The following is a 27,584-nucleotide window of genomic DNA, read 5'->3' on the forward strand; positions in this document are numbered from 1 at the left end:
AAGCTCTAATGTCTAAGAGGCTTCTTTACTTCAATAGCAGTTTGGTTAGGAAAATATTTTTTTGTATCCACAGGTACAACTTAAAAAATTCATTGAAGGTCTTCCTGGTAAAATGGATACTGAATTAGCAGAATCAGGACTGAACTTGAGTGTTGGGCAGAAACAACTGTTGTGCCTTGCCAGGGCTATTCTCAGAAAAAATCAGATATTAATTTTTGACAAAGCAACAGCACATGTGGATCCAAGGTATGGAGCTGAGATCCATGGAACCTGGAATCCAGATTTTAAGGTGGTAAATAGAAAATATTTAAAGATGCTGAAAAATGTTTCTAAGTGCTTTCTTTGCCTAAAAGATGTCTCTTGTTAACATTAATTCCAGAAAACAGATAACGTATGGTGCTTATGTTGTTATGAGGCATCCTAAAAAAGCTAGATTCCTAAATCCAGCTCCTGATAGTTTCAAGAAATTTTGAGGGAAGACTATTTTCCATTGTTTTCAAATAGACTTTTTATACTGAGTTTTTTAGGAATAAGATTATATTTTAAAGTATTCATTTTAAAACACATTATAAAAAATCCTATGATATTTTTAAGTATTAAGTCTGCTTTTCCTATCTTTACTGAACTAAATCAACTTCTTTGATTCCAGAACTGATGAGTTAATACAAAAAAATCCATGAGAAATTTGCCCGGTGTACTATGGTAACTATTACAGACAGGCTGAGCACCACTATTGACAGCAACAGGATAATGGTAAGACTCTCACCTGTGGAATTTCAGTTGTTTCCACTTAATGTTCAATTTTTCAACTCATCTTTCCATATAAAATTTTATTAAAAAGCTAAAGTGTTAGTAGCTGAGTCATATTTGACTCTCTGCAACCCCATGAAGTGTAGCCCACCAGGCTCCTCTGTCCATGGGATTTCCCAGGCAAGAATACTGGAGTGGGTTGTCATTTCCTTCTCCAGGGGATCTTCCTGACTCAAGGACTGAACCTGGGTCTCCTGCATTGCAGGCGGATTCTTTACTTCTGAGCCACCAGGGAAGCATCGTTGCTTGAAAAGTTAATAGAAGCCTCCAATAATTTAATTTTCTCTTAGTTTCTCTTCTGATCCCTGACAATAACTGAAGTACATAATTACACCTTCAGAATATGTTATTAAATAATATACCCAACATGTGTATACCCATGACAGATTCATGTTGATGTATGGCAAAACCAACACAATATTGTAAAATAATTAGCCTCCAATTAAAATAAATAAATTTATAATAAAAAAATAAAATAAAATAATTTGGATCAATGCAAAGAATGAACAATCACAAAATGGAAAATAAGATGACTAATATTAACATTTTTCATATTTTAAAATGTCCATCAAATAATAAATAGCAGTTGGAAAAAAATAAAAATATATCCAATAATTTCATGTTTTCTTATTAAAAGTTTGTTTTTGATTTTAATTTTATTTTATATTGAAGTATAGTTGATTGACAGTTTTGTTTTAGTTTCAGGTGCACAGCAAAGTGATTCAGTTTTACATATACATGTATCTATTCTTTTTCAAATTCTTTTCCCATTTAGGTTATTACAGAGTACTGAACAGTGTTCCCTGTGCTATAAAGTAGATCTTTGTTGGTTATCTATTTTGAATATAGATAATTTATATAGTAGTGTATATACTACTATACTCCCAAAATATAATTTATCTATATATATTTTTAAAATTTTATTTTATTTTTAAACTTTACAATATTGTATTAGTTTTGCCAAATATCGAAATGAATCCGCCACAGGTATACCTGTGTTCCCCATCCTGAACCCTCCTCCCTCCTCCCTCCCCATACCCTCCCTCTGGGTCGTCCCAGTGCACCAGGTCCAAACATCCAGTATCGTGCATCGAACCTGGACTGGCGACTCGTTTCATACATGATATTATACATGTTTCAATGCCATTCTCCCAAATCTTCCACCCTCTCCCTCTCCCACAGAGTCCATAAGACTGATCTATACATCAGTGTCTCTTTTTCTGTCTCGTACACAGGGTTTTTGTTACCATCTTTCTAAATTCCATATATATGCGTTAGTATACTGTATTGGTGTTTTTCTTTCTGGCTTACTTCACTCTGTATAATAGGCTCCAGTTTCATCCACCTCATTAGAACTGATTCAAATGTATTCTTTTTAATGGCTGAGTAATACTCCATTGTGTATATGTACCACAGCTTTCTTATCCATTCATCTGCTGATGGGCATCTACATTGCTTCCATGTCCTGGCTATTATAGACAGTGCTGCGATGAACATTGGGGTACACGTGTCTCTTTCCCTTCTGGTTTCCTCAGTGTGTATGCCCAGCAGTGGGATTGCTGGATCATAAGGCAGTTCTATTTCCAGTTTTTAAAGGAATCTCACACTGTTCTCCATAGTGGCTGTACTAGTTTGCATTCCCACCAACAGTGTAAGGGTTCCCTTTTCTCCACACCCTCTCCAGCATTTATTGCTTGTAGACTTTTGGATCACAGCCATTCTGACTGGCATGAAATGGTACCTCATAGTGGTTTTGATTTGCATTTCTCTGAAAATGAGTGATGTTGAGCATCTTTTCATGTGTTTGTTAGCCATCTGTATGTCTTCTTTGGAGAAATGTCTATTTCGTTCTTTGGCCCATTTTTGATTGGGTCATTTATTTTTCTGGAATTGAGCTATAGGAGTTGCTTGTATATTTTTGAGATTAGTTGTTTGTCAGTTGCTTCATTTGCTATTATTTTCTTCCATTCTGAAGGCTGCCTTTTCACCTTGCTAATAGTTTCCTTTGTTGTGCAGAAGCTTTTAAGTTTAATTAGGTCCCATTTGTTTATTTTTGCTTTTATTTCCAATATTCTGGGAGGTGGGTCATAGAGGATCCTGCTGTGATGTATTTTTATATAGAAATCCCAATTTATCCCTGTTTCCCATCTTTCCATTTTTCTAACCATAAGTTTGCTTTTTAAGTCTGTGAGTCTGTTTGTTTTATAAATAAGTTCATTTGTGTCATTTTTTTGAGATGCCACATATAAGCCCTACCATAAGATATTTGTCTTTGAATGACTTCACTTAGTCTGATAACATTCAGGCCCATCCCTGTTGCTGCAAATGGCATTATTTCATTCTTTTTAATGTCTGAATAATACTCCATTGTATGTATGGACCACATCTTCTTTATCCATTCATCTGTCAATGGACATTTAGGTTGCTTCCATGTCTTAGCTATTGTAAATAGTACTGCAATAAACATTGGGGTGCACGTATTCTTTTGACCTATGATTTTCTCCAGATATTTGCCCAAGAGTGGGATTGCTGGATCATATGGTAGCTCTGGTTTTAGCTTTTTATGGAATCATTGTTCTTCATAATGGCTGTATCAATGTATATTCCCACCAACGGTGTAGGAGGGTCCCCTTTTTGCCATACCGTCGCCATTATTTATTGTTTGTAGACTTTTTGATGAAGGCTATTCTGACCAGTTTGAGATGATACCTCACTATAGTTTCAATCTGCAATTCTCTAATAATTAGTGATATTGAGCATCTTTTTCACATGTTTGTTGGCCATCTGTATGTCTTCCTTGGAGAAATGTCTATTTGGGTCTCACATCTTTTAATTTTTTTTTTAGCTGTATGTACTCTATTATATATTTTAGAGATTAATCCTTTGTCAGTTGCTTCATTTGCAAATATTCTTTCCCATTCTGAGGGTGTCTTTTCTTTTTTTAAAATTCATTTATTAATTTTAATTGGAGGGTTATCACTTTACAATATTGTGATTGTCTCTGCCATAAATCAAAATGTTGTATTTTCATCTCATTTATGTTTTGTGTTGTTGTTGTTGTGCAAAATTTTTTAAGTTTAGTTAGTTCCCATTTGTTTATTTTTGCTTTTTCCATTACTCTTCAGAGGTGAGTCAAAAAAAATCTTGCCATGATTTATGTCAAAGAGTGTTCTTCCTATGTTTTCCTCTAAGAGTTTTCCAGTGTCCAGTCTTACATTAAGTCTTTAATCCATCTTGAGTTTATTTTTGTGTATGGTGATAGAGAGTATTCCAATTTCATTCTTTGATGTGTAGCTGTCCAGTTTTCCCAGCACCAGTTATTGAGAGTATCTTTTCTCCATTGTATATTCTTGCCTCCTTTGTCATAGATTAGATGACCATAGGTGTGTGGGTTTACCTCTGGGCTTTCTATCCTTTTCCATTGATGTATATTTCTGTTTTTGTGCCAGAACCATACTGTCTTGGCTACTCTAGTTTTGTAGTATAGTCTGAAGTCACGGAGCATGATTCCTCCAGCTCTGTTTTTCTTTTCCAACATTGCTTTGGCTATTCTGGGACTTTTTGTTTCCATGCCAATTGTAAATTTTTTCCCTAATTCTGTAAAAAAAAAAAAAAAAAAGCCCTTGCTAATTTGATAGGGATTGCATTGAGTCTATAGATTACTTTGGGTAGTATAGTCATTTTAACAGTATCATTTATTCCAACCCAATAACATTATATATGTTTCTATCTGTGTCATCTTTGATTTCTTTCACCAGTATTTTATGGTTTTCTGAATACAGATCTTTTGCCTCCTTAAGTACGTTTATTCCTAGGTATTTTACTCTTTTTGATGCAGTGGGAAACGGAATATATTCTTTAATTTAGCATTCTGGTCTTTCACTGTTAAGTATAGAAATGCAACAGATTTCTATGTATTAATTTTGCATCCTACAACTTTATGAAAATCATTGATGAGCTCTAGTAGTTTTCTGGTAGCATCTTTAGGATTTTCTGTGAATAGTATCATGTCATCTGTGAACAGTGACAGTTTTACTATTTCTTTTCCAAGTTGGACTCCTTTTATTTCTTTTTATTCTACCATTGACATGGCTAGGACTTCCAAAGCTATGTTGAATAAAAGTGGTAATGAACAGTTCAGTTCAGTCACTCAGTTGTGTCTGACTCTTTGCCACCCGATGGGCAGCATGACAGATTTCCCTGTTCATCATCAACTACTGGAGCTTGCTCAAAGTCATGTCCATCAAGTCAGTGATGCCATCAAACCATCTCGTCCTCTGTCATCCCCTTCTCCTCCTGCCTTCAATCTTTCCAAGCATCAGGGTCTTTTTAAATGAGTCAGTTCTTCACATCAGGTGGCCAAAGTATTGGAGTTTCAGTTTCAACATCAGTCCTTCCAATGAATATTCAGGATTGATTTCCTTTAGGATTTACTGGTCTGATCTCCTTGCAGTCCAACATAATCTCAAGTGTCTTCTCCAACACCACAGTTCAAAACCATCAGTTCTTAAGTGCTCAGCTTTCTTTATGATCCAACTGTCACATCGACTCATGACTACTGGAGAAACTTTGACTATACAGATCTTTGTCAGCAAAGTAATGTCTCTGCTTTTTAATATGCTATCTAGTTTGGTCAAGCTGGTTTAGAAAGGCAGAGGAACCTTGAACTTCCTGATGTTCAAGCTGGTTTTAGAAAGACCAGAGATCAAATTGCCAACATCCGCTGGATCATGGAAAAAGCAAGAGAGTTCCAGAAAACATCTATTTCTGCTTTATTGACTACGCCAAAGCCTTTGACTGTGTGGATCACAATAAAATGTGGAAAATTCTGAAAGAGATGGGAATACCAGACCACCTAATCTGCCTCTTGAGAAATCTGTAGGCAGGTCAGGAAGCAACAGTTAGAACTGGACATGGAACAACAGACTGGTTCCAAATAGGAAAAGGAGTACGTCAAGGCTGTATATTGTCACCCTGTTTATTTAACTTATATGCAGAGTACATCATGAGAAACGCTGGACTGGGAGAAACACAAGCTGGAATCAAGATTGCTGGGAGAAATATCAATAACTTCAGATATGCAGATGACACCACCCTTATGGCAGAAAGTGAAGAGGAACTAAAAAGCCTCTTGATGAAAATGAAAGTGGAGAGTGAAGAAGTTGGCTCACAGCTCAACATTCAGAAAACGAAGATCATGGCATCTGGTCCCATCTGGTCCCATCACTTCATGGGAAATAGATGGGGAAACAGTGGAAACAGTGTCAGACTTTATTTTTTCTGGGCTCCAAAATCACTGCACATGGTGACTGCAGCCATGAAATTAAACGACTCTTACTCCTTGGAAGGAAAGTTATGACCAACCTAGATAGCATATTCAAAAGCAGAGACATTACTTTGCCAACAAAGGTTCATCTAGTCAAGGCTGTGGTTTTTCCAGTGGTCATGTATGGATGTGAGAGTTGGACTGTGAAGAAGGCTGAGTGCCTAAGAATTGATGCTTTTGAACTGTGGTGTCGGAGAAGACTCTTGTGAGTTCCTTGGACTGCAAGGAGGTCCAACTAGTCCATTCTGAAGGAGATCAGCCCTGGGATTTCTTTGGAAGGAATGATGCTAAAGCTGAAACTCCAGTACTTTGGCCACCTCATGCGAAGAGTTGACTCATTGGAAAAGACTCTGATGCTGGGAGGGATTGGGGGCAGGAGGATAAGGGGACAACAGAGGATGAGATGGCTGGATGGCACCATGACTCGATGGTCGTGAGTCTCAGTGAACTCTGGGAGTTGGTGATGGACAGGGAGGCCTGGCGTGCTGTGATTCATGGGGTCGCAAAGAGTCGGACATGACTCAGCGACTGATCTGATCTGATCTGATGAGCAACTATATGCCAATAAGGTGGACAGCCTAGAAAAATGAACAAATTCTTAGAAAGGTAAAATCCACCAAGACTGAATCAGGAAGAAATTGGAAATGTAAACAGACAAATCACAAGTTTGGAAATTGAAATTTAAAAACTCCCAACAAACAAAAGTCCAGGACCAGACAGCTTCACAAATTATATCAAACATTTAGAGAAAGTTAACATGTATCCTTCTGAAACTATTTCAAAAAACCGAGAGGAAGGAGCACTCCAAAATTCATTCTGTAAGGCTACCATCATCTTAGTTTATTTGAATCATCATCTCTTTAAGATGGCTAATCATGAAAATATTCTGAATCCAAGTTATAGCTTCATATTTCAGAGTGGTGAAACATGATTGGTTTTTCTTTGTCACAGCTGTTTCAGCATTTTTGGATTTCCTTAATCAGAAATATGCCTTTAATTTAGACTACCACAAGATTGTTGGGTAAGGATTTTGCAGAATGTCTCAGCTGTTGCTGTCAGAGGGCATTCCATGAGAAGGAAGGACCTAATGAGAAAAACAAAGATTTTCAACAAAAAGGATTTAATATAGAAATTTTGTTACATATGAATTGAAGGGCTTGAAAATGAAAGAAAACACTGGGATAATAATTTTAGGAAGCACTAACTGTGCCCTAGGACAGTTCTTCAGACCTAGGAACCCAGAGGCCCTAAAGAGTTGGTGCTTAGTCCTTCAAGGAGGAGTCACTGACCAGTTGCTCATCATATTTGTGAAGGAACATGATAATGTTAGTTCTTCATGGGCTAATAGGAATTGGGAGCTGGGGTGATGCTGCAGGAGTGACAGAAACCAAATAGACCATTCGCTCTGCTTCCTACCTTCAGTCTTCCTCTGTTGTCCCATACTGGCAGAACTTCACAAAGGGCCAGGTGGCCAGAGGGCCTCTGAAATGTGATTTGCAGAGACCCAGCCTCTGCATCACAGATGAGAGGGTAGAAAGAAAGGTAGACTGGGGTGGGTGCTGAGAGACTGTAAATAAACAACTGGCATGTCTCTTACACACAGATCTGGACTCTGCACTCTTAGCAGGATCCAAACTTTGGTCTCTGAATATCTGTCTAGTATTATAACTTCCTTCCAGGTTTGGTTAGCTCTTTCTTCCTTAGTTGGAGAGGGCAATGGCAACCCACTCCAGTGTTCTTGCCTGGAGAATCCCAGGGATGGCGGAGCCTTGTGGGCTGCCCTCTATGGGGTCGAACAGAGTCGAACACGACTGAAGCAACTTAGCAGTAGCAGTTCTTCCTTAGTAATTTAATATTTTCCTTTCCTCCCTCTATTCCTTTTCTCTCTTTTTTCATCTTCTCTCTTTCTTTGTTTTTTCCCTCTATTGCTTGTTGAATTTCAATAAATGTTAGGGTGTGGCTTTATAAAATGATAAAGAAACTATTCCTCAAAGGGAAAATCTTTGGCTGAAAATAATCCCAAAGAAATGCAAGGTACTTTAAGTTTAACCCCTAACTTGATAAAGTAAGCTCATTTCACTCATCTATTGGATGGTATCTACATCAGAAGACCCCACAATATCCAGTGGTGCTGATTATTGATGGACTAAATAGATAAGGCCTGCATAACACACAAAAGGCAACTGATGGAGTTAACCAGTGATTTTGATGGTCCATACTAAACAGGTAATCATCAGTAATGAATGATCAATAATACCAAAACATCCTTATGTCAAGTAATAATGGAAATGTCTCCTTTGACTTCTTGGGCCATTTTGAGAATATCTTCTCCCACACTGCTTCACATTTATTGTCAGATGGAGTCGTCAGGGGGGACACTGATACCAGACTGTCAGCACTAGGGGGGACACTGATACCAGACTGTCAGCACTGAAGCAATGCCTGTAGCCTCACTCGCTTGAGCTGGATGGCACAGGAGTGAGCTCTGGGGGTGGAGCAGACAAAGGCAGTGTGGGAATCCCCAACTGAAGGGATGCTCTAGGCTTCCAGCAGTATAGCCAGTCACCTGGATGACATCACAATAGGAAGCAAACCCTATCTGCATTTCATTTGGGACCGGGTAACATTCCAAGATTGCAGGACAGAGACTTTTAAGTTCCAGAAATGTTGTTTGACATCAGGCATCGTAGTCCCTCATTTTATGTACTTCAGTGCTAATTGGAAAAGTAACCTTTTATTTCTACTTTTTACCTGTCACTTTGTTGTTCTTATGTCTCAGAATTGTGTTTTGCAGACTGTCTTTAAAAGCATTGTTCTTCCACAATAAATGTATGATACTGTGAAATTTACCTGTTTCAAGCCTTTTGTCAGGCTTTAGAGGCAACAGCATAAAAATGGCTTGATCTCTAGCTCAGTTAGGGGTCCATGCAAATAAATCCTTTGCTCCAAAGTGTGCTTTGGTGATTTATTTTTGGTTTTTGGTATTATAGTATTGATGGTAGCAGCTTCCTTTTATTATCTAATTCTTAGAAATACTCTCATCTTGGAATGTATGATCAGTTAGTGAAACAGTGAGGAAGGACAAAGTTGGGCAGACATGTAAGCTGATCACTCCTAAATCTTACCCATCGGCACTTTATCTACAGATATGAATGTCTGTATCCCCTTAACCACTCAACTTTTTGTCGTTATCAAAATATATCCATTTGTTTGTGTTTTACTTGCCAGTATCTCCTGGTAAATTTCTATAATGTCAAATTTTTATTTCTTGGACAGTGTCTTTTTTTTTTTTTTTTTATGTATGCTGAGAGAAAGATACTTGTTTCTCTCCGCCCGCCCCACACCCGACCATGAAACAGCTTTGTTTGGTATGCTGAGATGATTTTGGCTTAAGGCCATGTGTGTTCCTTTTTCTTTCCATATGGAAAATTCTGTTTGTGATAGAAGTCTTGGAGCATGGAGCTAAAGAAAGACCTGCAAAGATGAGGCAGCAGAGGTGGAAAGAGACTATTCATGCCATGCCAGCTTTTCAAGTGCTTGTCTGAACTGGATAACTCAGCCTTTTTCACTTGAAAGATTGATATGAAAACAAAAGTGGGTTACTGTTTTTACATTTCAGTTTGTCAAAGATCAAAGACTTGGTTAAGGTTCTGTGCTGGTGACAGTTTGGGAAAATAGGCATTTTGTATCAGTGAATAGAGTTTAATTCAGCAAAAGTCCTATAGAAGGCAATCTGATGGTTCCTACCAAAATTTAGAGAGTACGTTTAAAAATGCATCAGCTGCCCTAGCAAAATTCACTGCTAGGAATAGATCCTACTGATATTAATGAAACATGTGCATGAAAGGCAGTATAATGCAAACACCTGGAGAGTCCAGAGAACTTGCTCCTGAGAGGTGAGTTCAGGAGGTTCTAGAAAGAGGGAGCCAAGAATTGATACGAGATGAAAATATCAGGTGTCAGATTCAAACATTTCAGATGTTTGAGATGATAGGTGGAGGGGTAGGAAGATAAGGATTATGGATGGGAATAAGAGAAGAAGTACAAAGCCAGAGAAGATAAGGGAGAGTTGCATTCATCTGGGCACAAGTTGATCTTAGGCTGACAGTGGAAATGATGAAAAAGAACCTAAGAATTGCAAAGAGTTGATAGGACTTGGTGGCCGGCTGGATGACCACATTAGTCTGCTCAGGCTGTCATAGCAAAACACCACAGACTCAGTGGCTTAAGCAATAGAAATACATCTCATAGATCTGCAAGGTGCTGGTGGCTTTAGTTCCTGGTGATTCCTGTCTCATCCTGTAGATGGCACCTTGCTACTCAATGCTTATATGGCCTTTGTGCCTATGTACAGCTCACGTCTTCTGAATAAATCCTTAACTTGGTTTACAAAGCAGTTCACAGCCTAACCCCATCCCACCTTTCTAGTTTTGTCCCACTCTGCTCTCCCTCTTTCCATTACAGCTAAAACCATGTTGATGGTCTTTCTGTTCTCCAAATGCAGTGTTCAGTCTCTCTCAAAACTCGCACTCTCTCTTGATTGTTGTGACTTAGACTAAGGTGATAGCAGTGGAAATGGTGAAATGTTTGGATTTGGGATAAACAATGAAATGGAGCTAAGTGGACAGTGTGATGGATTGAACAGCATCTAGCATAATACCGTCAATACAGTTAAACACGCAATAAACATTTGCTAAATAAATTCAGAAGTTAATGAAAATTTACTTAAGTTTTCCTCAAATATGTTTTGGCCATGTTTTACTCTTTTCTTTGTTTTAAATTGAAGTATATTTGAAATACAATATTAGTTTCAGGTATGCAGCAAAGGGATTCAGCTATATATATAAATATTTTTTTCAGAATATTCTCCATTATAAGTTATTACAGTATATTAGATATAGTTCCCTGTGTTATACAGTAAATCCTTTTTGCTTGTCTGTTTTATGTAGAATAGTTTTTATCTGCTGATCTTGTGGTCCTAGTTTATATGCCCCCTCCCTTTCCCTTTTGGTAACCATCAGTCTGTTTTCTATACCTGTGAATTTGTTTCTATTGTGCATATAAATTCTTTTGTATTATATTTTGATTCCATGTATAAATTATATTTGTCTTCGTCTTTGACTTGCTTCACTTAGTATGATATTCTCTAGGTTTATCTATGTTGTTGCAAATGGCAATCAGTTCAGTTCAGCCACTCAGTTGTGTCTGACACTTTGTGACCCCATGGACTGCAGGGCGCCTGGCCTTCCTGTCCCAGAGTTTATGCAAACTCATGTCCATTGAGTCAGTAATGCCATCCAACAATCTCATCATCTGTCGTTCCCTTCTCCTCCCGCCTTCAATCTTTCCCAGTATCAGGGTCTTTTCAAATGAGTCAGCTCGTAGCATCAAGTGGCCAAAGTATTGGAGTTTCAGCTTCAGCATCAGTCCTTCCAGTGAATATTCAGGACTGATTTCCTTTAGGATTGACTGTTTGATCTTGCAGTCCAAGGGATCTCAAGAGTCTTTGCCAAAACCACAGTTCAAAAGCATCAATTCTTCGGTGCTCAGCCTTCTTTATGGTCCAATTCTCACATCCGTATGTTACTACTGGAAAAACCATAATGTTGACTAGACAGAACTTTGTTGCTAATGTCTTGACTATTATAAATAATGCTGCTATGAACATTGTAGTACAAGTATCTTTTTAAATCAGGGTTTTCATCTTTTCTGGATGAATGTACTGGAGTGGCATTGCTGCATTATATGGTAGTCTATTTTCAGTTTTTTAAGAAACCTGCATACCCTTTTCCATAGTAGCTCCAGCAGTTTACATTCCTACTAACAGTAGGAATACTTACTTCTCTTTTCTCCATATCCTTTCTAGTATTTATTATTTGTATACTTTTTAATTATGGCCATTCTTAAATTGTGAGGTGATACCTCATTAAGGTTTTGATTAGCATTTCCATAGTAAATAGCGATGTTTGGAAAAATGTTTAAGTCTCCTGCCCATAGGTTGTCTTTCATTTTGTTTGTGGTTTCCTTTGCTTTGAAAAAACTTTTAAGTTGCTTAAGTCCTATTTATTTATTTATTTTTTTCCTCTTTTGCCTAGGGAGAGTGATCTAAGAAAATATTGCTATAGTTTATATCCAAGAATGTTTTGTGTATATTCTCTGCTAGGAGTTTTATGGTAACATATCTTATATTTATGACTTTAAAAATTTTGAATTTAGTTTTGTATATGGTGTGAGGGAGTGTCCTATTTCATTGATTTCCATGTAGCTCTTCAGTTTTCCCAGTACCTCTTGCTGAGGAGACTATCTTTTCTTCATTATATATTCTTGCTTACTCTTTCATTGATTGTTGGAGACCTGTGTATTAAAATTGCATATTTTCTTCTCCAATGTCAGGAGGAATAATTATGTTCCATCATGCTATGCTTATGTAAAATTGTACACTCAAGACATCTAAATTGGCATGCTAAATTATAGGTCATTAGATTATAACGTGTATGTGACAGACTCATCTATTCTTCGACTCTTGAGAAAGCTGTCCTTAGCAGTGATTTGCAGCAATAAACAAAAGATTAGCAGGAAAATGGCCATTATGAGACTTAATAAATGTTTCTGATTAAATACAGTGGGACGAAATTAACTGCAGTACCTAGATGTGGAAAAACCCATGTCCTTCTTAGAGTTTCAGCATATTTTCTTAAGATACATTTACTCTAAATATGTCCTAAATGAAGAACTAAGTACCATTAACATCCAAACTGTTTACATTGCTATGCCATTTGAGTCAATTGTTTCAGACTCTTTCTTCCTTCCAAAACCATTAAGCAAAGCCACTACTAAGTAGAAAGACAGAGTTAAGAATGCCTTCCTTTCCTTTTTAATTTTCAGTTATTGAGCAAATCAATAAAAGTGCTGAACGGCAGACAGCTGAAGAAAGAAAGAAAAAGAAGCAAAGATAATTTATGAAAACTGATTCAGTTCCTAGGCAATTCAAATTGGGCAGCCTCATGTGCTGTATAGGCCGTGATCACTAAAATTGGAAGTTCAGTTTCTTATTTCCTTCTTTAGTCTTATCCAAAGAAACAAATTGGATTGATAGAGATTTCTGATGTGCAGAGCAATTCTGCTAAACTTCAAGAAGCATGTCTCAGGTAAGGGAAGGGATTCTGCCCCTCTTAGCAGTTAACATAATCCAGGACTCTAAGGAAATTCTGTAACAGTTAGAACTGGACATGAAACAACAGACTGATTCCAAATAGGAAAAGGAGTACGTCAAGGCTGTATATTGTCACCCTGCTTATTTAACTTACATGCAGAGTACATCATTAGAAGTGCTGGGCTGGAAGAAGCACGAGCTGGAATCAAGATGGGCCGGGAGAAATATCAATAACCTCAGATGTGCAGATGACACCACCCTTATGGCAGAAAGTGAAACGGAACTAAAAAGCCTCTTGTTGAAAGTGAAAAAGGAGAGTATAAAAGTTGGTTTAAAGCTCAACATTCAGAAAATGAAGATCATAGCATCTGGTCCCATCACTTCATGGGAAATAGATGGGGAAACAGTGGAAATAGTGGCTGACTTTATTTGTTTAGACTCCAAAATCACTGCAGATGATGACTGAAGCCATGAAATTAAAAGACGCTTACTCCTTAGAAGGAAAGTTATGACCAACCTAGATAGTATATTGAAAAGCAGAGATATTACTTTGCCAACAAAGGTCCATCTAGTCAAGGCTATGGTTTTTCCAGTGGTCATGTATGGATGTGAGAGTTGGACTGTGAAGAAAGTTGAGCACCGAAGAATTAATGCTTTTGAACTGTGGTGTTGGAGAAGACTCTTGAGAGTCCTTGGACTGCAAGGAGATACAACCAGTCCATCCTAAAGGAGATCAGTCCTGGGTGTTCATTGGAAGAACTGATGTTGAAGCTGAAACTCCAATATTTTGGCCACCTCATGCAAAGAGTTGACTCATTGGAAAAGACTCTGATGCTGGGAGGGATTGGGGGCAGGAGGAGAAGGGGACGACAGAGGATGAGGTAGCCGGATGGCATCACCGACTCGATGGACATGAGTTTGAGTGAACTCCGGGAGTTGGTGATGGATAGGGAGGGCGTGTGTGCTGTGATTCATGGGGTTACAAAGAGTTGGACGTGACTGAGAGACTAAACTGAAGGAAATTCTGTAAGCATTTACTTTTTTTCCCCAAATATTGTTCAGAGTCTATCAAACAAACTTTATAATTAATTTGTCAGGTCTCCCTGGTGGCTTAGATGGTAAACAATTTGCCTGCAGTGCAGGAGACCCAGGTTCAATCCCTGGGTTGGGAAGATTTCCCTGGAGAAGAAAATGGCAACTCACTCCAGTATTCTTTCTTGAGAATCCCATGGACAGAAAAGCTTGGTGGGTGACTGTCCATTCATGGGGCCACAAAGAGTCAGACATGACTGAGTAATTAACACTTTAGCAGCTGACATAAACCAGGACCCTAAGAAAATTCTGAAAGCATTTACTTTTTTCCCTCAAAATTGTCTAAAGTGAAGTCACTCAGTCATGTCCGACTCTTTGCGACCCCATGGACTCTAGCCCACCAGGCTTCTCTGTCCATGGGGTTTTCCAGGCAGGAATACTGGAGTTGGTTGCCATTTCCTTCTCCAGGGGATCTTCCTGACCCAGGGATCAAACCCAGGTCTCCCGCATTGCAGGCAGACACTTTAACCTCTGAACCACAAGGGAAGCCCAAATATTGCTTAGATTCTGTCAAACCAACTTTGCAATTAATTTGTCAGATCATTGCTATATGGTTTGTATAATGTCAGCCTACTTTTTAGATCAATTGAGTTTGATTTTCTTTTTTTTATTTTATTTTTTAACTTTACAATATTGCATTGGTTCTGCCATACATCAACATGAATCCACCGCAGGTATACCCGTGCTCCCCACCCTGAACCCTCCTCCCCCATCACTCCCCGTACCATCGCTCTGGGTCATCCCAGTGCACCAGCCCCAAGAATCCAGTATTGTGCATCAAATCCTAGACTGGTGACTCGTTTCATATATGATATTATACATGTTTCAATGCCATCTTCCCAAATCCTCCCACTCTTGCCCTCTCCCACAGAGTCCAAAAGACTGTTCTATACATCAGTGTCTCTTTTGCTGTCTCGTATACAGGGTTATCGTTACCATCTTTCTAAATTCCATATATATGCGTTAGTATACTGTATTGATGTTTTTCTTTCTGGCTTACTTCACTCTGTATAATAGGCTCCAGTTTCATCCACCTCATTAGAACTGATTCAAATGTATTCTTTTTAATGGCTGAGTAATACTCCATTGTGTATATGTACCATAGCTTTCTTATCCATTCATCTGCTGATGGACATCTAGGTTGCTTCCATGTCCTGACTATTATAAACAGTGCTGCGATGAATATTGGGGTACACGTGTCTCTTTCAATTCTGGTTTCCTCAGTGTATATGCCCAGCAGTGGGATTGCTGGGTCATAACCAGTTCTATTTCCAGTTTTTTAAGGAATCTCCACACTGTTCTCCATAATGGCTGTACTAGTTTGCATTCCCACCAACCCTTTTCTCCGAACTCTCTCCAGCATTTATTGCTTGTAGACTTTTGGATCGCAGCCATTATGACTGGTGTGAAATGGTACCTCATAGTGTTTTTGATTTGCATTTCTCTGAAAATGAGTGATGTTGAACATCTTTTCATGTGTTTGTTAGCCATCTGTATGTCTCCTTTGGAGAAATGTCTATTTACTTCTTTGGCCCATTTTTTGATTGGGTAATTTATTTTTCTGGAATTGAGCTGCAGGAGTTGCTTATATATTTTTGAGATTAGTTGTTTGTCATTTGCTTTATTTGCTATTATTTTCTCCCATTCTGAAGGCTCTCTTTTCACCTTGCTTATAGTTTCCTTTGTTGTGCAGAAGCATTAAAGTTTAATTAGGTCCCATTTGTTTATTTTTGCTTTTATTTCCAATATTCTGGGAGGTGGGTCATAGAGGATCCTGCTGTGATGTATGTTGAAGAGTGTTTTGCCTATGTTCTCCTCTCAGAGTTTTATAGTTTCTGGTCTTACATTTAGATCTTTAATCCATTTTGAGTTTATTTTTGTGTATGGTGTTAAAAAGTGTTCTAGTTTCATTCTTTTACAAGTGGTTGACCAGTTTTCCCAGCACCACTTGTTAAAGAGATTGTCTTTAATCCATTGTATATTCTTGCCTCCTTTGTCAAAGATAAGGTGTCCATAGATGCATAGATTTATCTCTGGGCTTTCTATTTCGTTCCATTGATCTATATTTCTGTCTTTGTGCCAGTACTCTCTTAATGAGTGTGGCTTTGTAGTAGAGCCTGAAGTCAGGCAGGTTGATTCCTCCAGTTCCATTCTTCTTTCTCAAGATTGCTTTGGCTATTCAAGGTTTTTTGTATTTCCATACAAATTGTGAGATTATTTTTTCTAGCTCTGTGAAGAATACCGTTGGTAGCTTGATAGGGTTTGCATTGAGTCTATACATTGCTTTGGGTAGTATACTCATTTTCACTATATTGATTCTTCCAATCCATGAACATGGTATATTTCTCCATCTATTAGTGTGTTCTTTGATTTCTTTCACCAGTGCTTTATAGTTTTCTATATATAGGTCTTTAGTTTCTTTAGGTAGATATATTCCTAAGTATTGTATTCTTTTCGTTGCAATGGTGAATGGAATTGTTTCCTTAATTTCTCTTTCTATTTTCTCATTATTAGTGTATAGGAATGCAAGGGATTTCTGTGTGTTGATTTTATATCCTGCAACTTTACTATATTCATTGATTAGTTATAGTAATTTTCTGGTGAAGTGTTTAGGGTTTTCTACGTAGAGGATCATGTCATCTGCAAACAGTGAGAGTTTTACTTCTTCTTTTCCAATTTGGATTCTTTTTATTTCTTTTTCTGCTCTGGTTGCTGTGGCCAAAACTTCCAAAACTATGTTGAATAGTAATGGTGAAAGTGGGCACCCTTGTCTTGTTCCTGACTTTAGGGGAAATGCTTTCAGTTTTTCACTATTAAGGATAATGTTTGCTGTGGGTTTGTCATATATAGCTTTTTTTATGTTGAGTTATGTTCCTTCTATTCCTGCTTTCTGGAGAGTTTTTATCACAAATGATTTTCTTAAATCAAGAAATGTCCTAACTTTGTATATTTGTATCAATAGGCTTCAAAGCTAAGAGTCTAAGCACTACCTTATGATAACAACCTCAAATGCCCTGGGCAAAATATAAAATGCTACAGAGGGTTGAGTATCCATAATCATAGTCTGAAACTTCCAGTTTCTTCCTTTTTTTATAACATTATGGTAATAAAAGGTCAGGTTAAGCCGTTGTCTGCCTAGTTGATCAAGTTTATCAAACCATTAAAACATCAGTCAGACCTACCACCCAAATAGATTTACACTAACACCTTCTGTCCCTTTACAAAACACTGTGTGCTAATGGGTTTCTTTCTGCTAATTAACAGGTATGGGATTCAGGCAGACGGAAAGAATACGGAGAGCCACATGATTTGCTGCAAAATAGAAACAGCCTGTTTTACAAGATGGTGCAACAACTGGGTGAGGTGGAGGTTGCTGCCCTCACTGAAACAGCTATAATAGGTGAGCCTGCTGCAAAGAATTGTAATTAAATTTAAAATCCAGCATTCACTTCAAATCTCCACCAGGGATCTGGTAGCAAGTATTCTGTGCCCTTTTAAATTATAAACCTCTGGAGACTAAGCTTCATGACTGAGTCTCAGTCCTTTGAAGGCAGCTCTGCTGAGAATTTACAGCAGAGGTGGGGGTGGGTTGCAGGATGTGTGCATGCTTATGTGCTTGAGAGATTTCAGATTAGATTTTCCACACCTTTGAACTCTGGGTTCAGATTTCATAAAGTGCAGAACACTGATTTTTCAGACCATTTACATTTCATTCTCATTCATTCAGTCAGTCAATTCAGTTGCTCAGCCATGTCCCGCTCTTTGCAACCCCATGGACTGCAGCACGCCAGGCCTCCCTGTCCATCACCAACTCCCAGAGCTTACTCACTCATGTCCATTGAATCAGCGATGCCACCCAAACATCTCATCCTCTGTCATCCCCTTCTCTTCCCGCCTTCAATATTTCCCAGCATCAGGGTCTTTATAAATGAGTCAGTTCTTCGCATCAGGTGGCCAAAGTATTGGTGCTCAGCATATTTCTAATACAAGTGCTGTCAAGGAACATGCAAGAAATATGAGAGTTTAAGGGAAACATAAAACCTGGAATACTTTGGGTCTAGGAAGATATACCAGGGCAAGGTGTAGGTCTCTTCTGTTTTCTAAACTGTAAAGAAAACTCCTACCTGATACTATCACTTTCTCCCTAATTCTTTGTTGTTTAGAATTAGGTCCTGTTGTCCCCTTCTCCCTGTTTCCTCTATCTTCTAGAAGATGCAGTTGCTCACAGGACAAATCAGAAATTCACAATAACCTTAACACTGTAGTCTGAATACTGCTTGAAGGTATACAAAGCATTTTCACAGAGATGAGGTGTGTGAAACAATAAACTGTACATGGTGTGAAGAAGGTGCTTGATAAGTAACATTCAGGTCACAAGTAACGTGGTATCTTTCTATCAATGGTGAGTTGGTAGTGCCTCATCATAGAAGTGTGGTAATTGAGGTCTGGCTTAAGGGATTTAGCCATTGTCACGCAGCTGCCTGTAATTCTCTCTGGAACAAGATGGGGGTGGGATTGATGGATGGATGGAAGGAGGGGGGGAAGGTCTGGTATTCTTGACCCTTATTCCTCCTCCTTAGAAGTGAAGAAATGAAGAGCAGTACCTTCCACTGTTATAGGGTAGGAAATTATCCAGGGTCACAGAGCTGGCTGAAGAGTTGACAGGGTTGGTTAGTTCAAACCTAGATTAGGGACAGTGGAGATTGTGAACTTTTCACAAATACATATGTTGTGTCCAAATATAGAGGAGCTGCACTTGGGACCCTATATTTTGTATGCCTAAAATTCACAGAGCACTTTCATCCACTAGAGTATCTCCTAGTCAGACCTTCTCTCCTAAGATCCCATCAGTCATTTTGATTCCCTGTATAACCTTGTCACAAAGCATCCAGGAATCTCACAGACTACTTTGGTCTTTTAACCTTAGGCATTTCACATCAAAGGGGTATGTCCTCAACTATGTGTCAAATTCTTCATTTTAAAAATCTGTTATTTTCTTATATTACCAAGACATTGAGAAATAGATCTCACAATTTTAGATCTGTACAAATAACATAATAGGTTTACCTACCCTCATTTTACAGATGAAAAAACGAAGGCTCTTTAGAAGGAAGGTGATCCTATGTATATAACTAATTTAGCCTAGTTTGTAACAGACACAGAATTAGAAATCTTTTCTTTCAGTAAATATTTCAATTAGGTGTAACATACATAGAAAAGCAGATAGGTCATAGAAATCTTTTGATACCTGGTATAATAATCTTGCACCTAATTTAACAATGGTATTCAGTTCAGTTCAGTTCAGTCGCTTAGTCATGTCCGACTCTCTGCGACCCCATGAATCGCAGCACTCCAGGCCTCCCTGTCCATCACCAACTCCCGGAGTTCACCCAAACTCATATCCATCGAGTCGGTGATGCCATCCAGCCATCTCATCCTCTGTCGTCTGCTTCTCCTCCTGCCCCCAATCCCTCCCAGGATCAGAGTCTTTTCCAATGAGTCAACTCCTCGCATGAGGTGGCCAAAGTATTGGAGTTTCAGCTTTAGCATCAGTCCTTCCAAAGAACACCCAGGACTGATCTCCTTTATTTATTTTTTTTTTCAAGTGGTTTTTTATTTTTTAATATGAATTTATTTATTTTAATTGGAGGCTAATTACTTTACAATACTGTATTGGTTTTGCCATACATCAACATGAATCTGCCTTTAGAATGGACTGGTTGGATCTCCTTGCAGTACAAGGGACTCTCAAGTGTCTTCTCCAACACCACAGTTCAAAAGCATCAATTCTTCAGTGCTCAGCTTTCTTCACAGTCCAACTCTCACATCCATACATGAGCACTGGAAAAACCATAGCCTTGACTAGACGGACCTTTGTTGGCAAAGTAATGTTTGTTTTTTAATATTCTGTCTAAGTAGTAAATTATACTTGTATATTTCTTTATAATTTATTTTACACAGTTCTTGGATGTCTGATTTCACCTAACCCTCGTGATGGTTCTTTTTTATGCCATTTCATAGATGAGGAGATTGTGTCCAGGTCTCACATAAGGTCTCAGAGCTGGTCAGGGAGCACAGAGTAGGAATTGCTGGGGAAGACTGAGTGCTACCCTAGGTACTGTGTTCTATGTTGAGTCTGAAAACACTGCTCCTGTCACGTAGTAGCCAAGATGGGGCCATCACCCCGGTTCACAGGGTGTCAAAATGTCACTATTGGATTCCAGTCCTGCCACTGGCTCAGGTCACCTCCAGCAAAAGACATATGGAGATATATATCCTGATTCTGATCCTAGCTGAGTATCTTCTTGACATTATTTCTGCCTATGCTTGATTAGATTGTCAACTTTTTGACATATAAGCATCAGATATCAATGTATAGTTCAGAGCTTTAACATCAGGATGATTCAGTTCAATTCAGTCTCTCAGTTGTGTCCAGTATTTTGCCACCCCATGGACTGCAGCATGTCAGGCTTCCCTGTCCATCACCAACTCCCAGAACTTGCTCAAACTCATGTCCATCGAGTCAGCAATGCCATTCAACCATCTCATCCTCTGTTGTCCCCTTCTCCTCCTAGCTTGAATCTTTCCCAGCATCAGGGTCTTTTCAATGTATCAGTTCTTAACATCAGGTGGTCAAAGTATTGGAGTTTCACCTTCAGCATCAGTCCTTCCAATGAATATTCAGGATTGATTTCCTTTAGGATGGACTGGTTGGATCTCCTTGCAGTCCAAGGAGCTCTCAAGAGTCTTCTCCAACAAGACAGTTCAAAAGCATCAATTCTTCAGCTCTCAGCTTTCTTTATATTCCAACTCTCACATCTATACATGACTACTGGAAAAACCATAGCTTTGACAGGACAGACTTTGTTGGCAAAGTAATGTCTCTGCTTTTTAATATGCTCTCTAGGTTGGTCATAGCTTTTCTTCCAAGGAGCAAGCGTCTTTTAATTTCATGGATGCAGTCACCGTCTGCAGAGATTTTGGAGCCCAAGAAAATAAAGTCTGTTACTGTTTCCATTTTTTCCCCATCTATTTGCCATGAAGTGATGGGACCAGATGCATTATCTTAGTTTTTTGAATGTTGAGTTTTAAGCCAGCTTTTTCACTCTCCTTTTTCATCAAGAGGCCTTTTAGTTCCTCTTCAGTTTCTATGGTAAGGGTGGTATAATCTGCATATCTGAGGTTATTGATATTTCTCCCAGCAATCTTGATTCCAGCTTGTGCTTCATCTCACACACTAGCAAAATAATGCTCAAAATTCTCCAAGCCAGGCTTCAACAGTGTGTGAACTGTGAACTTCCAGATATTCAAGCTGGATTTAGAAATGGCAGAGGAACCAGAGATCAAACTGCCAACATCCATCGGATCATAGAAAAAGCAAGAGAATTCCAGAAAACATCTACTTCTGCTTTATTGATCATGCCAGAGCCTTTGGTGTGTAGATCACAACAAACTGTGGAAAATTCTTTAAGAGATGGGAATACCGGACCACCTTACCTGCCTCCTGAGAAATTCTTGTATGCAGGTCAAGAAGTAACAGTTAGAACTGGACATGAAACAAAAGACTGGTTCCAAATTGGGAAAGGGGTCCATCAAGGCTGTATATTGTCACCCTGTTTATTTAACTTATATGCAGGGTACATCATGCTAAATGCTGGACTGGATGAAGCACAAGCTGGAATGAGGATGATTAGACTAAGTCAACAAGATTTTCACACTAACAGAATGAAATTAATTCATCTGAAAAGAAAATTTAACATCCGAGAAAAAGGTGCTTTCAAGTCATATTTTCCTTCACTATTTAGTTGCTTCTCTGAAAATGTTGGTACAGGGGAGATGAGTCACTCTCTTATTGACCCTTTTCAATGATCCATGAAATTGTTGACAAAGTACTTTTTAGAAACATAAAACTGAAGGATGCATTAGTTTGTTTGGCTGCCATACAAAGTACCACAGAACAGGTGACGTAAACTGCAGAAATTGATTTCCTCACTTCTCTGGAGGCTGGTCTGATGTCAGGTTGTCAGTAGGATTAGTTTCCTCTGAGGTCTTTCTCCTTGTCTTGTAGATGCCATCTTCTCCCTGTGTCTTCACAGGGTCATCCCTCTGTGTGTGTCTGTGTCCTAATTGCCTCTTCTTATAAGGACACCAATCTACTAGATTAGGATAGAACTATATGACTTCATTTTAACTGAATCACCTCTTTAAAGACCCTGTCTACATATTGAAGTCACATCCAATCACATTAAGAGGTACTGGTGGCTTAGGAGTTCAACATAAAAAATTGGAGGTGACACAGAAAGGATAAATGCTTATTATTCATTTTCTTCTGTAATGAAGCAGATATAATTGAGGTGTTTTGAAGTTTCTTTGTTCCCAGTGTGTAACAGCCTCTTATCCTTGTCTATCAGAGGGCAGACAGAAGGGAACTATAATTACAGAAAAATAGACAAACTGATTATATTCTTTGCAGCCAAAGATGGAGAAGCTTTATACAGTCAGCAAAAACAAGACCAGGAGCTGACTGTGGCTCAGACCATGAACACCTTATTGCCAAATTCAGACTTAAATTGAAGAAAGTAGGGAAAACCACTAGACCATTCAGGAATGACTTAAATCAAATCCCTTATGATTATACAGTGGAAGTGGGAAATAGATTTAAGGGACAAGATCTGATAGAGATAATGCCTGATGAACTATGGATAGAGGTATGTGACATTGTACAGGAGACAGGGATCAAGACCATCCCCATGGAAAAGAAATGCAAAAAAAGCAAAATGGCTGTCTGGGGAGGCCTTACAAATAGCTGTGAAAAGAAAAGAAGCAAAAAGCAAAGGAGAAAAGGAAAGATATAAGCATCTGAATGCAGAGTTCCAGAGAATAGCAAGGAGAGATAAGAAAGCCTTCCTCAGCGATCAATGCAAAGAAATAGAGGAAAACAACAGAATGGGAAAGACTAGAGATCTCTTCAAGAAAATTAGAGATACCAAGGGAACATGTCATGCAAAGATGGGCTCGATAAAAGACAGAAATGGTATGGACCTAACAGAAGCAGAAGATATTAAGAAGAGGTGGCAAGAATACACAGAAGAACTGTACAAAAAAGATCTTCATGACCCAGATGATCACGATGGTGTGATCACTGACCTAGAGCCAGACATCCTGGAATGTGAAGTCAAGTGGGCCTTAGAGAGCATCACTGTGAACAAAGCTAGTGGAGGTGATGGAATTCCAGTTGAGCTATTTCAAATCCTGAAGGATGATCCTGTGAAAGTGCTGCACTCAATATGTCAGCACATTTGGAAAACTCAGCAGTGGCCACAGGACTGGAAAAGGTCAGTTTTCATTCCAATCCTAAAGAAAGGCAATGCCAAAGAATACTCAAACTATTGCACAATTGCACTCATCTCACACGCTAGTAAAGTAATGCTCAAAATTCTCCACACCAGGCTTCAGCAACACGTGAACTGTGAACTTCCAGATGTTCAAGCTGGTTTTAGAAAAGGCAGAAGAACCAGAGATCAGATGACCAACATCTGCTGGATCATGGAAAAAGCAAGAGAGTTCCAGAAAATACATCTATTTCTGCTTTATTGGCTATGCCAAAGCCTTTGACCATGTGGATCACAATAAACTGTGGAAAATTCTGAAAGAGATGGGAATACCAGACCAACTGACCTGCCTCTTTAGAAACCTGTATGCAGGTCAGGAAGCACCAGTTAGAACTGGACATGGAACAACAGACTGGTTCCAAATAGGAAAAGGAGTATGTCAAAGCTGTATATTGTCACCCTGCTTATTTAACTTTTATGCAGAGTACATTATGAGAAACCCTGGGCTAGAAGAAGCACAAGCTGGAATCAAGATGGCCAGGAGAAATATCAATAACCTCAGATATGCAGATGACACCACCCTTATGGCAGAAAGTGAAGAGGAACTAAAAAAACCTCTTGATGAAAGTGAAAGAGGAGAGTGAAAAAGTTGGCATAAAGCTCAACATTCAGAAAACTAATATCATGGCATCTGGTCCCATAGGTTCATGGGAAATAGATGGGGAAACAGTGGAAACAGTGTCAGACTTTATTTTTGGGGGATCCAAAATCACTGCAGATGGTGATTGCAGCCATAAAATTAAAAGACGCTTACTCTTTGGAAGTAACGTTATGACCAACCTAGATAGCATATTCAAAAGCAGAGACATTACTTGCCAACAACGGTCCATCTAGTCAAGGCTACAGTTTTTCAGTGGTCATGTATGGATTTGAGAGTTGGACTGTGAAGAAAGCTGAGCGCCGAAGAATTAATGCTTTTGAACTGTGGTGTTGGAGAAGACTCTTGAGAGTCCCTTGGACTGCAAGGAGATCCAACCAGTCCATTCTAAACGGGATCAGTCCTGGATGTTCTTTGGAAGGACTGATGCTGAAGCTGAAACTCCAATACTTTGGCCACCTCATGCGAAGAGTTGACTCATTGGAAAAGACTGTGATGCTGGGAGGGGTTGTGGGCAGGAGGAGATGGGGATGACAGAGAATGAGATTGCTGGATGGCATCACTGACTCGATGGACTTGAGTCTGAGTGAAATCCGGGAGTTTGTGATGGACAGGGAGGCCTGGCGTGCTTCAATTCATGTGATCGCAGAGTTGGACATGACTGAGCGACTGAACTGAACTGAGACAAACTGATCACTCGGATCACAGCCTTTTCTAACTCAATGAAACTTTGAGCCATGCCATATAGGGCCACCCTACATGGGAGTGAGTTGACAGACAGGTCATGGTGGAGAGTTCTGACAAAATATGTTCCACTGGAGAAGAGAATGGCAAACCACTTCATTATTCTTACCTTGAGAACCCCATGAACAGTATGAAAAAGAAAAAAAGATAGGACACTGAAAGATGAACTCCCCTGGTTGGTAGGTGCCCAATATGCCTCTGGAGAAGAGTGAAGAAATAGCTCCAGAAAGAATGAAGAGGCTGAGCCAAAGCAAGAACAACACCCAGTTGTGAATGTGACTGGTGATGAAAGTAAAGTCCAATGCTTTAAAGAATAATATTGAATAGGATCCTGGAATGTTAGGTCCATGAATCAAGGTAAATTGGAAGTGATCAAACAGGAGATGGGAAGAGTGAACATTGACATTTTAGGAATTAGTTAACTCAAATGGATGGGAATGGGAGAATTTAATTCAGATGAACTGAACTGAACTGCTGCTGCTAAGTCACTTCAGTCATGTCCAACTCTGTGTGACCCCATAGACAGCATCCCACCAGGCTTCCCTGTCCCTGGGATTCTCCAGGCAAGAACACTGGAGTGGGTTGCCATTTCCTTCTCCAATGCATGCAAGTGAAAAGTGAAAGGGAAGTAGCTCAGTCATGTCTGACTCTGTGCAACCCCATGGACTGCCACCTACCAGGCTCCTCTGTCTATGGGATTTTACAGTCAAGAGTACTGGAACTGGAGGTATCCTTCTACCTGTCTTTTAAATCACTAGAAATGAGCCCAAAGTTATAAAAACCTAGTATCCTAGCTTTAGGAGCCTGAATCAGTCTAAACAGGTGGAAGAGGCACTTAGCAGCCACATGGCCTTGTGTTCCCCAAGGTCTCTGAACCTCAGGACCTTACCTATGTAGAGAGCAGAGATTACAGCTTTGCTGTCTTCTTAACACATTACAGGGATTAAATGAGAGAACAGATGCTTAAATGCTTTGAAAATATAGAGCCAATATTTTACAGTGTAAAGGTGGGATACTCTGCCAATATTTTACAGTGTAAAGGTGGGATTATTTTTTTAAAGGATATAGACATAACCCTTACCTTTCAATAATAATAATTAAAAAATACCCATTGTTCTTCTAAGTAGCTTTAGAGACTCTAAATAATTAAAATGTATTTTTAACATTTATTTTAATTGGAGGATAATTGCTTTATAACCTTGTGTTGGCTTCTGCCATACAACTATGTGATTCAGCCTTAAGTGTACATATGTCCTCTCCCTCTTGAACATTCTTCCCATCCCCTACCCCATCCTGCCCCTCTGGATTGTCACAGAACACCGGGTTGAACTCCCTATGTTATACAGCATCTTCCCACTAGCTATCTATTTTACATATGGTAATATATATTTTTCAGTGCTACTGTCTCAATTTGTCCCACTCTCTCCTTTCCCTTTCCCCCACTGTGTCTGTTCTCCATGTCTGCATCTCTATTCCTGACTTGCAAATAAGTTCATCAGTACCATTTTTTCTAGATTCCATATGTATGCATTAATATATATTTGTTTTTCTCTTTCTGAAAAAGCACTCTGTATAGCAGCCTCTAGGTTCATCCACCTCACTAGAACTGACTCAAATCCATTCCTTGTTATGGCTCAGCAATATTCCATTGTATATATATACCACAACTTCTTTTTTTTTTTTAATTTTAATACAGATATACATGTGTTCCCCATCCTGAACCCTCCTCCCTCCTCCCTCCCCATACCATCCCTCTGGGTCGTCCCAGTGCACCAGCCCCAAGCATCCAGTATCGTGCATTGAACCTGGACTGGCATCTCGTTTCATACATGATATTTTACACGTTTCAATGCCATTCTCCCAAATCTTCCCACCCTCTCCCTCTCCCACAGAGTCCATAAGACTGTTCTATACATCAGTGTCTCTTTTGCTGTCTCATATACAGGGTTATCGTTACCATCTTTCTAAATTCCATATATATGCGTTAGTATACTGTATTGGTGTTTTTCCTTCTGGCTTACTTCACTCTGTATAATAGGCTCCAGTTTCATCCACCTCATTAGAACTGATTCAAATGTATTCCTTTTAATGGCTGAGTAATACTCCATTGTGTATATGTACCATAGCTTTCTTATCCATTCATCTGCTGATGGACATCTAGGTTGCTTCCATGTCCTGGCTATTATAAACAGTGCTGCGATGAACATTGGGGTACATGTGTCTCTTTCCCTTCTGGTTTCCTCAGTGTGTATGCCCAGCAGTGGGATTGCTGGATCATAAGGCAGTTCTATTTCCAGTTTAAACAAATGGGACCTAATTAAACTTAAAAGCTTCTGCACATCAAAGGAAACTATTAGCAAGGTGAAAAGACAGCCTTCAGAATGGGAGAAAATAATAGAAAATGAAGCAACCAACAAACAACTAATCTCAAAAATATACAAGCAGCTCCTACAGCTCAACTCCAGAAAA

General features: G+C 39.0%; 1 protein-coding gene across 1 annotated transcript in view; it reads left to right on the forward strand.

The window, feature by feature from the left end:
* Positions 1-27,584, forward strand: part of LOC102280321 (ATP-binding cassette sub-family C member 4) — a 219,622-nt gene that overhangs the window by 21,482 nt on the left and 170,556 nt on the right. Inside the window, 1 exon segment of the mRNA XM_070366731.1 lies at positions 74-246. Within this exon segment, the coding sequence (XP_070222832.1) occupies positions 74-246 (173 nt within the window).

This window comes from Bos mutus, unplaced genomic scaffold, assembly GCF_027580195.1.
Source record: "Bos mutus isolate GX-2022 unplaced genomic scaffold, NWIPB_WYAK_1.1 CTG197, whole genome shotgun sequence".
Classification (NCBI taxonomy): domain Eukaryota; kingdom Metazoa; phylum Chordata; class Mammalia; order Artiodactyla; family Bovidae; genus Bos; species Bos mutus.